Genomic DNA, 16,327 nt, shown 5'->3' on the forward strand with positions numbered 1-16,327 from the left:
TTTGCTTAAACCTACAAGGACAAAAAAAACCCACAAAAACAACCCTACAAGGATAAAGGAAATACAAATACAAATAAGATAAACAATACAAATTTGGAAGGTGGAAAATTAATGGATGAATGGTAAAGCAAATCCAAAATGGATGAATCTGGATTTATAGGGTGCCGAAGGTAATGACAGTTCACTATATTTGAATTTATCTTCATGTCCTCCAAAAAACCTCCATACATACATATAAACAAGAATAAGTACAACCTCACAGCAATCCCATGCCTTTAAGATATCTACAAGACAGATAACACTACAAATTTCAAATTACTGAGAAAAATAAAAAACAAATTCCAGCAGAGCTATCTCTTAAGTTTTTTTGTTTTGTTTTTATATATTTTATTGATTTTTTATAGAGAGGAAGGGAGAAGGATAGAGAGCTAGAAACATTGATGGGAGAGAAACATCGATCAGCTGCCTCCTGCACACCTCCCACTGGGGATGTGCCCGCAACCGGAATCGAACCCGGGACCCTTCAGTCCGCAGGCCGACGCTCTATCCACTGAGCCAAACCGGTTTCGGCTCTCTTAAGTTTTTATAGTAAGCCTTTCCAGGAGCAAGGAGAGTCCAGGAACATTGAGAAAGAGTAGGTGAATAGCAAACCTAAGATTGAACTAATAATAGTAAAAAGACTCCCAGAAAGAAAAAGCCCATCCTACATGCAAAAATATTGAAAAAGTTTGGGTGGATCAGAGTATTGTATACAGAAAAATGGACTTGGTGTGTGGCATTTGATGTGGCAATCTCAGCAGGCATTGCTGCTAGAGAAGAGTATAAAAATGCAGTCACTTTGGAGATGATGGTGAAGGAGGAAAAAAGAGGGGGGGAAATCTAGAATTTAAGATCCTACAGCCAATAGAGAGAAATGTTGAAAGGCATATAATCCTACCCTCACCCTCACCTCCGCAAAACAAAATACAAAAAAACTACAGTCCATTATCTATCATGAGCAAAGACAAAAATACTTAAGAGAATATCAGATCAGTTCTTGCAATATATAGAAAAGATAATGCATGATGACCAAGTGTAGTTCATATGTTAAGATTTTAATAATTTAAGATGGGGTTAACACTTAAAAATCAATGCATGGCCTGGCCAGCATGGCTCAGCATTTGAACATTTACCCAGGAACCAAGAGGTCACCGGTTCGATTTCCGGTCAGGGCACATGCCCAGGTAGTGGGCTCGGATCTCCAGTGTGGTGTGTGCAGGAGGCAGTCAATCAATGATTCTCTCTCATTATTGATGTTTCTACCTGGTATCTCTCTATTCCTCTCCCTTCCGTATTAAAAAATCAATGCATATAATTCATATTAACAGAAAGAAAACCCATATAGTCATCTTAATATATGCAGGCAAATCAATTGACAGAAAGTTATGTGTTCAAGATAAAAAAATTCTTGCTTTAGTCGGTTTAACTCGGTGCAAAGTGTCGGCCTGTGGACCAAAGAGTCTTGGATTCGATTCCTGTTAAGGGCTTGTGCAGGGGGCAACCAATGGGTGTGTTTCTCTCACATCGGTGTTTCTCTCTCTCTCTCTCTTCTACTCTCCCTAAAAATCAATGGAAAATATCTTCAGGTGAGGATTAACAACAACAAAAAGATAAATTCATAGCAAACTAAAAATAGAAGGAAGCTTCCTTAATGTAATACAGGGTATTTATGAAAAACTTATAGTTAACAATATTTAATGGTGCCAGAACAATTTCTTCCTAAGATCAGGAACATGGCAAGAATACCTATTCTCACTATTAAAATTATACTGTAAGTCCTAACTAGTGCAATAAGGCAAAATATAAAAATATACATATTGGAAAAGAAATAAAACTCTCCTTTTTGGCAGTTAACATGATGCAGATGGAGAAAAGCCTAAGATACACACACACAGTCACACACTGTTGGAACTAATATATGAGCCTAGCATAATCATAGGATTCATGGTCAGTTTACAAAAACAGGATAGAGTTCTACATATTAGTAATGAAAACCTGAGATTCAAAATAATACAATTTAATTGAAAAGTATGAAATACTTAGGAGTAAATGTAATAAAACATTTGCAGGACTACAAAATACTGTTGAGAAATTTTGAAGAAAAACTAAATGACATTTGAAGAAGTTGAAAAGCTGATTCTAAATTATATATGGAAATACAAAGAATCCAGATTAGCCAAAACAATTTGAAAAAGAAAAACAGAATTGGAAGGCTTACATTCGTTGATTTCAAGACCTACTATAGAGCTATAGTAATGCAGACATAAGGAGAGACTTCTAATTTGGTGGAAAAAAAATAGAAGCCCTCTAGATATATCTATACATACATAATGAACTGTCTACAAATGTACCAAAATAATTAAATGGGGCAAGAACAGTGTTTTCAACAAATGGTGCTAGAATTTGTTATCCATACGGAAAAAATTATCTCACCTTTACCTAACAAATTTGAAGTGAATTATAGACTATAACTATAAACTTCTAAAAGAAATTGTAAGACTGTATTTCACAATCCTATGTCACAGCCAAAGAATCTGAGTCTAGGAAAGTTGAATCTTTTATAATGGGATGCAACCAAACCTGCTTGACCTTTGCCCTGGAGGATGCTGTTATACTGATAAGTAAACTTGCCTTCTATTCCAGAGTGAGACTGTCTCTACCTTCCAAGGTTTGCTATACAAAATCCTTGAAAAGGTATGTCCAGAACTCAGTTTCCCCAATACTGCCTATTATCAACAAGGTCTTGTTACACCACCAAGTCTTAAGGATTACAGGGCAGAGGCAAGCATGAGGAAGTAGCCCAGATCCCCATAGCATCAACTGGTGCTTTTTCCTCAGCGAACAAATTGGCTTTTGTGGGTGATCCTATGTGAGCAGATGGAGGAGAAGAAAAAAACCCAAGCTTGATCTACAAATGGGATGGCTCAGTATGTGGGTAAAGCTAAATTTGGGTAGCAGCTGAATTGAAGCCTTATTTATGGGCAGTCTTGAAACATGGTGGCAAGGGAAAACCATTTCAGTGGCCAGATCTTCAGTGGTGCAACATGTCATTCACCTAGGATGAAAAGAGAGGAGGAAATAATATATATGGAATTATGGGCAATGATGAAAGTTCTGGCCAACTGGTCAGAGGCATGAACTGAAAAAATATTTTAAGATTAGGGACAAAAAGGTCTGGGACTGAAGTATATAGATGAACATATGGGAGTGGGAAAGAAGTATGAACATCTTTTAGTTATAAATTAACAGCCAACAGATGTTTCTTTCACATTGATATTTCTCTCTGTCTTTCCCTCTCTCTTCCACTCTAAAAATCAATGGTTAAAAACATCCTCAGGTGAAGATTAAAAAAAAAGAAAAAAAGAATATGGTGCTACCCTTAAGGATTTACTATTCTCATTAAATCAAAGCCTTTTACATGGCCCTATGACTTCAATTAGAATAATGCATAGGTCTGGGAGTGGACACAAGAACAGTACCTCTGACTTTCACTCCTAATGATCCACCAGGAGACTCTGTGCTTCCCATTCCCATAAACTCTGGCTCTTCGTGACTACAGGTCCTAATCCCCAAAGGGGCACAGAAGACAGAGCAAGAATTCCAGCTCTGCACGAGGAGTTTATGTATTTAAAAATGCTTGATGACATTCATCACATCACTATGGTACTTAAACTCCTTTTTCCAATTTAATAGAGATAATTTCAAAATGTGAATATAAAAATTTTGTTTTTAAAAATTGATTTCAGAGAGGAAGGGAGAGGGAGAGAGAGATAGAAACAGCAATGATGAGGGAGAGAGAGAATTCATTGATCGGCTGCCTCCTTCACACCCCACACTGGGGATCGAGCCCACAATCCAGGCATGTGCTCTGAGCGGGAATCGAACTGTGACCTGGTTCATAGGTCGACACAAAACTACTGAGCCACGCCAGCCAAGAAATTTAATCCTTTAAAGATAAAAATTTTAGATGTCAATACAAAAATGTGTGAAAGTATATACATATCTATGGTTTTTTAAAAATGCTTTTAGGAAGCATTTAGGCAAAAATTTTAAGAACAGAAAAAGATGCCGGATAGTTTTAGAGATTCAGTTTCTAAAATACTGTGCCTTGCTCAACCTCTGTAATTTCTATCCCTTTTTCACCAACCCTCAAAGTTCAGAGAGTTTCAGGCTAATTTAGGACTAAAAGGGTCAGTTTAGGACTAACGGGGGAGTGAGTCCAGATATCTGGAAGGATTGGTGCCCAAGACTAGAATTACTGTTATGTAGCAATGTTGTGCATTTAAAAACCTGATATTTACTGTTTTGAAAACCTATTTGGAACATGTTTTAGATGGGAAATGTCTTCAAAATCCAAAGAAGAGATTGAGTCCTGGTCAGTGTGGCTCAGTTTGTTGGAGTGTCATCTTGTACACCAAAAGGTGGCGAGTTCAATCCTGGTCAGGGCATTGAACCAGGTTGCTGGTTCATTCCTTGCTTGGGGCATGTGCAGGAGGCAACCATCAATGTTTCTCTCTCTCTCTCCCTTCCTATAAAATAATGTACCACCCATTCATGATTTTTTTAAAAAAGTTTAAAAAATTCCAAAGAATAGATTGAAAAATAAACTTTTGGGCAGAGAACTAGAGTTAAAAATAGAATTTCTGCCTAATTAAATCTCAAATAGCAGCATTTTACCTTTGCTATAGATGCCAAAAGATTTGCCATTTTCAATGCTATGTTTCATGCATAGTCATAAAATTAGTTTATCATAGAAGCTCTAAAATGCCATTTGGAATGATTTCTCTTGCTGAATTGCTGCCCCTTCCCTTTGGTCACTTTATATTATTAAAGCTATAAAATTTATAAATGCTCGTAGGATGCGTACACTAAATGGAGTACCAGTAAATATCGGGCTTTGCCTTACATTATCCATGTCAAAACTCATGTGAAAGAGGAGCAATGCCAAATAGAATACTGGTTATTTGTGCTAAATAGAATATCTGATTTAACCATATAGACAATTCTGCGTGGTATTATTTCCACTGTTTTACACAGAGATGGAAGTGTAGGGATTTCATTACATTTTACCGAAAGTCTAGCGGAGCCAGGAAATCTTGTTCACCATGAGTGTCACGGATTCACATCTACCACTTCAAACATCAATTCTTTTCGAAACAAGGAACATCTAAAGGTGCTTGACTCTGACACCTCCTTGTTCACGTTACGCTAGATCAGTGGCTCTCACTGCGTTTAACAGTTTTATTAAAACACGGATTGCTGTGCGCCCCCGACCCGCACCCCCAGGCCCTCTCTCTCCCCCTTACCCTCATGTCTCATTCTGTAATCTTGAGTGGGATGGAGAATCAGCATTTCTAGCAAGTTCCCCGGCAATGCTGCTGCTGCTAGTCCGGGAACCACACTGTGAAAATCATTCGTTGTTGTCTAGAGGCTTTAATCTTAAATCCACTGGGAAAAGTGTTGGTCAGGGCAGAACGATGATGACTGCTAATGGTTTTCAGAAGCCTGGGCTCTGCTTTCCACAGGAACTCCGTCCCCACGTCGTGGGCGTGTCCTGAAGTTCTGGCCGTACCCCGCCTAGGGTCGCGCTCCCGCTCCGCCGTCACCCCTCTACAATCCACCGCTCTTTCCGCCAGCCCAGGCCTGGCCTTGACCACGCCCCCAGCCCTGGCCCTGCCCCGCCCCCGCCAGGGCTTAACCACGCCCCCGCCAGCCCCTGGCCACGCCCTCGCTACCCATTTGCTTCTTCCTCAGGTCCGCCCTGGCCGAGGCGCGGCTGCGGGAGCTGGGGCCCCGAGACGTGGCTCCGGGCGGAAGACCATGTTGGACTTCGCGATCTTCGCCGTTACCTTCTTGCTGGCGCTGGTGGCAGCGGTGCTCTACCTCTACCCGGTAACCGCTTCTCGGCCCTCAGGGCTCCGGCCGCCGCCCCCGGCGCAGTGTGCCCCGCGTCCACATTATTCTGCCCGCGGTGGGCCTCAGGGGGCGGGCACGGCGCGCGCAGCCGGACTGGGGAGTGCAGCGCGGGCCCGGCGAGTTCTCAGGCCCCGGGAAGAGCTGGCCCGGGCGCCGGGGAGCCGAGGGAAAGCCGCGTGGCCACCGGCAGCGGGGGTGTTGCGGGCCGGTCCTCGGGGCGGGCCTCCCCGCGCCTTGTTACCGGGCGGGTCTCAAGTACTTTGGGTGGCTCCTCGGCAGGGTCTCAGTCAACCCCAAATTTCATTTTCTAGTTGTGTCTGGGAGGAAACTCCGGGTGCGCCACTCCCTCCTTTCCCGAGGATTCTTCCAGCGTGTGTGTGTTCGTGTTCGTGTGTTCTCCGCCTTTCCATGTCTTTTGATGTGTTTGAGCTGGACTCGGGCACTGTCCTCTACCTCGGGATCTCCTGCCGTCTTATTTCTCCGCTTGCCTCTGCCAACCGCGGAGGGTGGTTCTCAAAGCCAAGGAGGAATCATTGAAACGTGCTCTGCAGACAGAGAAAGTTGTGAAGTAGCTGCACAGCACCAAATACATCACAGAGTGAGGGGCACCTCAGACACGTTCACATGGGCAAAGAGGCTGGAATATTGCAACTGCACAATCTGGAACTTGCGGTATATCTTTTTTAAAATACATTTTTAAAATTGATTTCAGAGAGGAAGGGAGGGGGGAGAGAGAAACAGCTGTGAAGAGAGAATCATTGATGGGCTGGCTGCTCCGGCCCGCCCCCTCCTGGGGATCCAGCAGAAACCCGGGCGTGTGCCCTGACCGGGAATGGAACGTGACCTCCTGGTTCAGAGGGGCACTGAGCCACGCTGCCCGGCTGCTCTTTATCCTGGTTTTCTCCTCTTTTTATTTCTTCACTTTCATTTTAATGAGATTTCAGGAGCAACAAATAGTAGATGAGTGCTATCAACCCGTAATGTTTAAAGAGAAATCAGGAAACTTGCTTAAGTCATTAATTTTAGCCTCGCCGGCCTAGCCGGTTTGGCTCAGTGGATAGAGCATTGGACTGCGGACTGAAGGGTCCCAGGTCCCATTCTGGTCAAGGTCACATGCCGGGTTCCCGGCTCGATCCCCAGTAGGGGGCATGAAGGAGGCAGCCAATCCATGATTCTCTCTCATCATTGATGTTTCTATCTTCCTCTTCCTCTCCCTTCCTCTCTGAAATCAATAAAAACATATTTAAAAAGTAATAATTTCAGCCTAGAAAGTAAAAGTAGGGTTTTAAAAATATTCTCACCAGAGGATATGTTTTTTTAATGTATATTTTTTATTGATTTTTTACAGAGAGGGAGAGGGATAGAGAGTTAGAAACATCCATCAGCTGCTTCCTGTACACTCCCTCCTGGGTATGTGCCCGCAACCAAGGTACATGCCCTTGACCAGAATCCAACCTGGGACCCTTGAGTCCGCAGGCCGATGCTCTATCCACTGAGCCAAACCGGTTAGGGCAAGGATATGTTTTTTTATTGATGCTAGAGAGAAGGGAAGGATGAGGGGGAGAGAGAGAGAGAGTTGGAAGAAACATTTATCGTTACCTCCTGTAAACTCCTGGACCGGGGATCGGATCCACAACTTGGGTATGTGACCTGATTAGGAATCAAGCCTGTGACCCTTCCCGGCACAAGACCCATGACACTCTAGCCATCTGTACCACACCGGCCAGGGCAATAATAAGATTTTTTTTATATCACTGACTATCTTTTTCAAGTTACAGGGTTTCTTCCATCCTTTTTCCCACCATTTATAATAACCTTGAAAAATATTCATTATTGATGAGACTATTACAAAATTATACATTGTAGGTTTCATTGTTATCAGTTAAATGTAAGGAACAGACACTATTGTCTACATAGCATTCTTGTAGTAATTAGTAGAAACTATAAAACTCTTTAGTTAGTACCCTTCTACCTAGTATTTCTCTTTTGGCATACATACCCCAAAGGAGGAAAAAATAAAGTTGTACAAAGATTTTCATAGCACTATTTGTAATAATGAGAAAACAAAAGAAAGAAAAGAGCCCAGATTTTTTATAACAGTAAAGTAGGAAAATGATTAAGCAATTCTGGCTCCATGATGGAATATAGTTTGCCTTTAAATGTTCAAATAAATAAATAAGATTCTTTTATTTACATAATATTAAGTAGAATATGCCAAATAAACTCTGATCAGTATTAGTAAAAATCATTGGCAACATTCAGAATTGATTCTGGAATTGAATATTTTAGGTTATTTTTTCTATAAATATTTAGTTTATTTAAAAATTATATTATAAAAGTCTTATTATAAAAGTGATATGCTTGTTGTAAAATCAGAAAAAACACTGACCCCAAGCACAGCGACCATAAACCTGGTTCAAAATTAAAGAAAATTAAAATTCCCCAAACTTCTCCCCAGTTCATTTCTTAAAGTTAGTCCTTTCACCAATTTGCTATGAATTATTTTGTTATTTATTTCTATACCAGACACCTCCTTGACTGTATGACCCTGATAATAATAACTATTAAAGCAAAAGATGAATATCATATTGTATTTTAGTAAATTCCTTGACTATTTTAGGAATCAACATTTTTTGTTTGTTTGTTTGTTAATCCTCACCCAAGGATATTTTTCCATTAATTTTTTTGGAGAGTGTGGAAGGGACAGGGAGAGAAACATCAATGTGAGAGAGACACACGGATTGGTTGCCTATGCACGTGCTCCCCAGCCGGGGCCAGGATATTGAGCCTGCCATTGAGGTATGTGCCACGCTCTATCCACTGAGCCAAACCAGTTACAAGCATGACATTGATTTATTTTTTAAGCCAAGCCAGTTGGGACCACATATAAAAACTGAACAAAGAAAAATGTGCTTGTTTATGTATTAATTTATGTAGAATGGATGTTAAATTCTTCAAACCCCTTAGATTAATTGGCACAGAGGATGAATATTAAGATACTCCTTTTAAATTACAAAGAACCCAGTTTTGTATTTAACATAGGAATAATTCCTGAGATTCAACCAAATTGGAAAGCCATTATTTAAGGTCCTGCATATGTCTTAGCAAAACACATCTGACTTATGGGATGTATGAAAATTCATTATACTAAATAAACTATTTCAAAATTTTTCTTTAAGGCTTCCAGACAAGCTGCAGGAATTCCAGGGATTACTCCAACTAATGAAAAGTGAGTAATTATTTTTTTGGAATCAAGTAGAGTCAATTCTTAATTTTTGGTATGGAAACTAAGTCAAATTTTTAGATTACTTAGCTCATTTAATTCCTTTATTTACTCTTTTTTTTTTTTTTTTAAATCCTCACCTGAGGATTTTTTTGGCATTGATTTTTTTAGAGTGGGAGGGAGAAGGGGGAGAGAGAGAGAGGAATATCGATGTGTGTCATTGGCTGCATGTCGATTGGTTACCTCATGCACAAACCCTGACAGGCTGGGGATCGAACCTGCAAAGGTAATTGCCCTTGACTGGAATCGAGCCTGAGACTCTTTGGTCCGCAGGCTGATGCTCTAACCACTGGGAAAACCGCAGGGCTCCTTTATTTACCTTTAACTTGCCTCTTAGCATACAACCTAAATTTCATTAAGAACAGAAAGGAGGGCTGTATAAATAAAAACCTTCCATTTTTTTCATTTCCCCTAGCCAGAGTAAGTTGACAATAGAAAGAAAGGATTAAGATAGAAGGAATGATGAAAAATTGCCATAGCTAATCTGATGTTTTTCATCAGCCTCTGATGATGTTCATTGCTGTCTCAGAATGAGGTGCTGCAAAAATTATGTTTTTTTTTTTCCAATTTCTAAATCAGATGTTTCTTGTATACCCTTCTTATTTGGTTTGAAGTATTATGAACTCTAAAAATATCAGACAAATCTATGTCTAAATATATCTTTAGAAAGCAAGAAGTGAAATATAATTGAGTTTAGGGTTTTACAGTATTTGAATTTCTTATACCTTTGGTGTCATCTCTTGACAGTTATTTTTTTGATTCTTACAAGTTAATTTGATTATTTTGTCCAATGTTGCTCTTTTCTCAGAGATGGTAATCTTCCAGATATTGTGAACAGTGGAAGTTTGCATGAGTTCCTGGTAAATTTGCATGAGAGATACGGGCCTGTGGTCTCCTTCTGGTTTGGCAGGCGCCCTGTGGTTAGTCTGGGCACTGTCGATGTGCTGAAGCAGCATATCAACCCCAATAAGACATGTAAGTTTAATTTTCTTTCTAATTAGCTGATCCTTATCTTTTAAGAATAATTGTCTGTAAATAAAGAGCTATATATTGTTTTTGAATAGGAATAGCTAACTTTTGTTGAATTCTTTATACTATGGGCCAAGCATTGTGCTGAAATTTTTATATTTATTATCTGATTTAAGACACGATATTATAAAGTGATTATTTTTTCACATATATTATTATATATTAATTATATGTCTCTCTATATAAATCCTATATAATGAAAGCCTAATATGCTAAGTGTCCGGTTGTCCATTCAACCAATCAAAGCGTAATATGCTAATGATATGTTAAGGCCACTCAACTGCTCGCTATGATGTGCACTGACCACCAGGGGGTAGACACTCCGACTGGTAGGTTAGCTTGCTGCTGGGGTCCGGCCGATCGGGACTGAGGGAGATGGGCTGGACATGCCCTGGAGCCCTCCTGCGGTCCCTCCCTGGCTGGCCAACCTCCTGCATCCCTCACCGGCCCTGATCATGCACCAGTGAGGTTCCTCGGACTGGCCTGCACCCTCTCGCAATCTGGGACTCCTCAGGGGATGTTGGAGAGCCAGTTTCGGCCCAGTCCCGCTCAACGCAGGAGCTGCCCCCTGGTGGTCAGTGCACTCCCACAAGGGGGAGCACCGCTTAGCCAGAAGCCAGGCTCATGGCTGGTGAGTGCAGCAGTGGTGGCGGGAGCCTCTCCTGCCTCCGCAGCAGCGCTAAGGATGTCTGACTGCTGGCTTAGGCCTGCTCGGGGAGCGGGCCTAAGCCGTCAGTTGGACATCCCCCGAGGGCTCCCGGACTGTGAGAGGGAGCAGGCCGGGCTGAGGACCCCCCTCCCGAGTGCACGAATTTCACGCACCAGGCCTCTGGTACATATATAATTAAATCCCAATGTAAATTTTTGAGGGAACCTGAAAAAAATAGTTCCAGGGTACATCTGGAAGAATGGATGTATATGAGCAGCCAAGAAACATCTAGAAAAGAACATTAATGAGGGGAATACCTCTCCCATCAGACAGAACAGTGTATTATATAGCTAGATTAATTTAAAGAATCTTGTACTGTGATAGGACTAGACAGACTAATGTAATAAATAGTCCAGTAGACAAACCAACTATATATGATAAAAATAGCATTTTATGATAAAGGGGAAAGCTAATAAATGATATTGGGAAAACTGGCTAGCTATTTGGGGGGGAAATCTGCATTATTCTGTATATCAAAGAAAATTTCAAATGATTAAAATGTGGAGTCATGAAAGAAATAGAAAAAATAGTTAAATATTAAATTTTGCAAGTGGTATTGATAAACATCCTTTTCTCACCATGACATGAGATGTAGGACCCATCAAACACAAATTGGATAAATCTGTCTACAAAAAAAGGAAAAATTTTATTATAATAGAAACCTTGAAAAAGGATGAAAAAGAAATGGGAAAATGCTGGCCACTTATTACTATACATAGTGTGTATTAATTGATGACTATCCTATATAATAAAAGGGTAATATGCAAATTGTCCCCTCGACCAGAGTTTGAACAGGGGCGGGGCTGGCCTGCCAACTGCCTGGGCCCCTCACCCTGGCCAGCCTGCCCGATCGGCCCCCATCAGGGCGGGCCTGCCAGACCCCACCCATGAACAAATTTGTGCACCAGGCCTCTAGTATTTTTATAAAATTAAAAGTTATGAAAAAGTTTAAAAGAAATGGGAAAACTGTTTCCCACCCATATATTTATAAAGTAAATAAAAATGAAGAAGAAAGCCTGAGTTGGTGGTTCAGTTGGTTGGAGCATCGACCTGTACTCTAAAATGGTTGTGGGTTCAGTTCTGGTCAGGGCACATACCGAGGTTGTAGGGGCACATACTGGAGGCGACTGATTGATGCTTCTCTGTCAAACATCAATGTTTCTCTCCATTTCTCTCTCAAATCAATAAACATATCCTCGGGCGAGGATTAAAAAATAAATTATTAAAGTAAATAAAAAATTTAAAAAAAAACCTAATAAAAAATAAAATGCAATTGTAGAAAAATGGGTAAAAACAAGGTAATTAAGAAAGAAGATATATAAATGGCCAGTAAGCAAATTTCAACCTCACTGATAATCAGTATTATGCAAATAAAAATCAGATTTTTCCCTCTCTGACTAAAGAGATGAAAAATATTGACAAACTCATTATTGATGAATGGAGAAACATGGAGTATAAATGATTTACAAACCCTCTGGAGAGAAGGTTGGCAGTAACATTTGACTTAGCAATTATAATCTTTAAGAATTTATCACGAATTGATAATCACATAAATGAGAAAAGACATTAGCATTATTTATAATGAAAATTTGAAGCAAACATATACTTACCAATGGCTGCATAAAAGAATACTTTTAATTTTACTTTCAGGCCTTAATATGATGATACAGATGTATTTTATTTTGTTTACCAAATATTTGTATAGCAATTTCTATATGCTAGCAATATTATTCTAAACCTTTTATAAATGTTAAGTCATTTAATTCTCAGAACAACCTTATGAAATAGGTATTGTGGTTATTTCCATTTAACAGAAGACAAAATTGACGTTAAGAGAAGTTAAATTATTTGCCCAAGGTCACACCACTAATTAGTGATGGAGCTGGGACTTGAAGCAAGACTGTCTGGCCTGAGTTCATGCCCTTAATCACTGAGCTTTCCACATCATAGAAAGATGGCTCTGCCAGGAAATACAGTGCTGAGTAAACCAGATGTGGTCTCTGTCCTGTGGAGATTATAGTTTAGTGTTGGGGACGCGGGGAGGGGGAGCATGTAAACTGCGTGGAAATGATCACACTAATGAACTGAGACGTGTGCTCTGAAAGAAGGGACTGTAGTTCTTTGTGAAGTCTGACAGAATGTTCTCTCTCTTAAGAAATGGTAACAGTTCTACAAAAGATCTCTAAAACGTTTAACTGGTATCTCTGTGGTGAGATTTAGATGTATTTTACTTTCTTTTTTTTTTTTTTAAATATATTTTATTGATTTTTTACAGAGAGGAAAGGAGAGGGATAGAGAGTTAGAAACATCGATGAGAGAGAAACATCAATCAGCTGCCTCCTGCACACCTCCTACTGGGGATGTGCCCACAACCAAGGTACATGCCCTTGACCGGAATCGAACCCGGGACCCTTCAGTCCGCAGGCCGACGCTCTATCCACTGAGCCAAACCGGTCAGGGCTTTACTTTCTTTTTTAATTGTTTACCATGACAGTGTATTTTTGTATGTGTGTGAAAACAAAGTTGTTAAAGAAACCCTTCAAATAATGAATAAAGGAGAAAAGAAAAAAATTTTTTTAACTCAGCTAAATAATTTTAACTCAAACACTCGATGATTACACAGAATCATCAATTTTGCTTTAAAATCAGTGGACTGAGCTTTGTTGTTGTTGTTAATCCTCACCCAAGGATATTTTTCCCATTGATTTTTAAAGAGAGAGTGGAAGGGAGAGAGGGAGGCGGGGGAAAGAGAGAGAGAGAGGGAGAGAGAGAGAGAGAGAGACAGACATTGATTGGTTGCCTCCCGCACACACCCGACTTGGGCGGGGGAAAGAACCTGCAACCCAGGTACGTGCCCTTGACTGGGAATTGAACCCGAGACCCTTTGGTCCACAGGTCCACACTAACCACTAACCCCTGAGAACACCAGCCAGGGCATAAGGCTTTTTTTTTTTTTTTTTTTTTTTTTTTTATGTCAAAGATATTGTTGTCATGAAGGTAGAAAGTGTATGCACGTATTAATGGTTTATGGTGGGATTCCCAGTCAGGATATTGTTTTCTTGACAATTTTCATTGCCTCTTTAACTTTTCCTATTTAGGAAAGACTTAAGGGAGTTGTGGGGGAAAAAAAATGCCATGCTTTCAGTTACAATCCCATAATTTCCTGTTCTCTATGTCCTTTTGCTGGAGGGTTTTTTGTTTTTTTGTTTTGGGGTGTGTGTGTGTGTGTGTGTGTGTGTGTGTGTGTGTGTGTGTGTGTGTGTGTTTGAGTGATTACTTTGACTTAGAAATGTTTAATTTGTCTGTTTCAGTGGACCCTTTTGAAACCATGCTAAAGTCATTGTTAAGGTATCAGTCTAGTGGTGGGAATGTGAGTGAAAACTACACAAGAAAAAAATTGTATGAAAATGGTGTGACTGATTCTCTGCAGAGTAATTTTGCTCTCCTGCTAAAGGTAAGGTGATAAGTAGTTTGGCCTGGAGTTCTGCAATTCAAATAATATATTTTTTAACTGTTGTGTGTCTTGTGCTTGCTACTTTTTTCTTACCTGTCTTTCTAAGCTGATCTTTATTGTCCTGAAATTCTAAAACAAAACAAACAGAAAGAAAACAAAAAAACTTAACACCTAGACTCCCTGTATAAATGGGAGTGGAGAGAACCTGAAATTTTTTTCTATATCAATTGATTTGTCCTTTGTTTTCAGGCCAGACTTTAAACCACTGTTTCCTAAAACATGGTCTGAATTTACCTGAAACACGCTCTCTTGTTAAATATGTAGATTACTTGGAATCTACTTGGATGAATTGAATCATTGGGAAGGGATCTGACATTTGTTTTTTGCGGGGGAGGTGGATCTGACATTTTTAAGAAGCTCCACAAATGATTTACAGAGTGTGAAAATAATACTTATTAATACCATTTCCTTTTTGTCTATAAAGAACCTTAGTTGAAACCTGTTGCTTTCTGTTCTCTATGTCCTCATATTATTGTTCCAAACCTTCACCCTTAAAAGTGGTATTGCTAGTCCTATCCACCCTTTTTGTTTGCTAAGGATGTCCTTGCCTCCTGCTTTGCTGAGACAATAGAGTCCCTTCCATGTGATTGAAGAGTCTCTATACCAATGGTTTTCTTTAAGAGAATAGCTGCTTACCTAGAGTTATCATCCCGAATTAAGTTGTGTATTTCATATTGACATACTAAACCTTTTGCCTTTTTTTTTTTTGAGGGTGGGGGTCCAGATCTGAGTTCTGTTCTGACTCTTCTCTAATTTTCACACACCTCATCCTGTGTATTCTGACTCCTTCCTGCCCTGACTGTCTCTGCTCCAAGGCTGAGTGTAAACTCCACTTTAATTCTGTGAGTGTAACTTCTCTCTTCTGTGTGCTTTAATCTAATATTATGCTGTGACTTTGAGTCTAAATTCTGACTTAACAAGTACTTCTGGATTTTAGAATTTATGACTGTCCTTCTAATTGACAGCTTAGCAATAATATTAATAGCCAAAATTATTGAGTTCATTGGTTCAATAGCTTCATGAGCTCATTTAATACTCATAAGAACTTCATAGGTATGTATTGTTATTTCCCTCTTTTTAGATGAAGAAACTGAAGCACAGAGTGGTTAAGTTACTTGCCCAAGGACATATAGCTAGTAAGTAGTAGGACTAGGATTTGATCCCAGTCTGGCACATTGCTGCTCTATAGCTTGGTTCTGCTACCCTGGAATGTAGTTTTGCTTGGCTAGCGATTTTTTTTTTCTTTTTAAAAACCTTTTTGAGTATTGCAGTCACAGCAATATCTTAATGCAAGGTGTAATTAAAAAGAATTTGCATTCTCTGAAATTCTAATATTTTTACAATTATTACTGATTAATTACCTAAAAACTTTTTTCCAAAAAAGCTTGTATTCTTTCAGAAAACTGATATATATTCTAAAATCTTACCTTTTGAATTGTAAGTCAGCTTCTAGGTAGACTGACTTGTTTTTTTCTAATATAACTTTATGTTACTTTAAATTAATATGGTATTTTAACGTGAACATTCTGAAGAAGTAAGTTATTGTGTATCATGTGTCCTTATTCAGGATAAATGATAAAATCAATAGCATACTTTTTTTGGTCTTTACAGTTTATGTATCATATATATGTCATGTATTTATCATATAAATATAGCTGGTAAAAGGATATTCCAGCATAGACACATTCTTGTGATTCAACCACAGGGTAGTACTGTTTTTCATGTAAATATACATATATCACACCTGGCAAAATTAGAAAGGATATTTTATTTTATTCTTTTTTTTTGGGGGGGAAGATGAACCCTTTTTTAAAAAAATATATTTTATTGACTTTCT

At 39.4% G+C, this 16,327-nt stretch overlaps 1 protein-coding gene across 3 annotated transcripts in view; it reads left to right on the forward strand.

The window, feature by feature from the left end:
- The window catches only part of CYP20A1 (cytochrome P450 family 20 subfamily A member 1), a 56,454-nt gene that overhangs the window by 13,343 nt on the left and 26,784 nt on the right, over nt 1–16,327 (forward strand). Inside the window, exons 1-5 of one of the 3 annotated variants that reach the window (XM_080671255.1) lie at nt 5,800–5,931; nt 9,135–9,184; nt 10,047–10,213; nt 14,288–14,430; nt 15,306–15,332. In XM_080671255.1, the coding sequence (XP_080527381.1) occupies nt 5,860–5,931; nt 9,135–9,184; nt 10,047–10,213; nt 14,288–14,430; nt 15,306–15,332 (459 nt within the window). In that variant the 5' untranslated portion in view covers nt 5,800–5,859. Of the gene's footprint in view, nt 1–5,799; nt 5,932–9,134; nt 9,185–10,046; nt 10,214–14,287; nt 14,431–15,305; nt 15,333–16,327 lie in introns of those variants that run through there. The other 2 variants (XM_080671256.1, XM_080671257.1) reach the window with 2 other exon arrangements.

This window comes from Plecotus auritus, assembly GCF_963455305.1.
Source record: "Plecotus auritus genome assembly, chromosome: 5".
NCBI lineage: Eukaryota > Metazoa > Chordata > Mammalia > Chiroptera > Vespertilionidae > Plecotus > Plecotus auritus.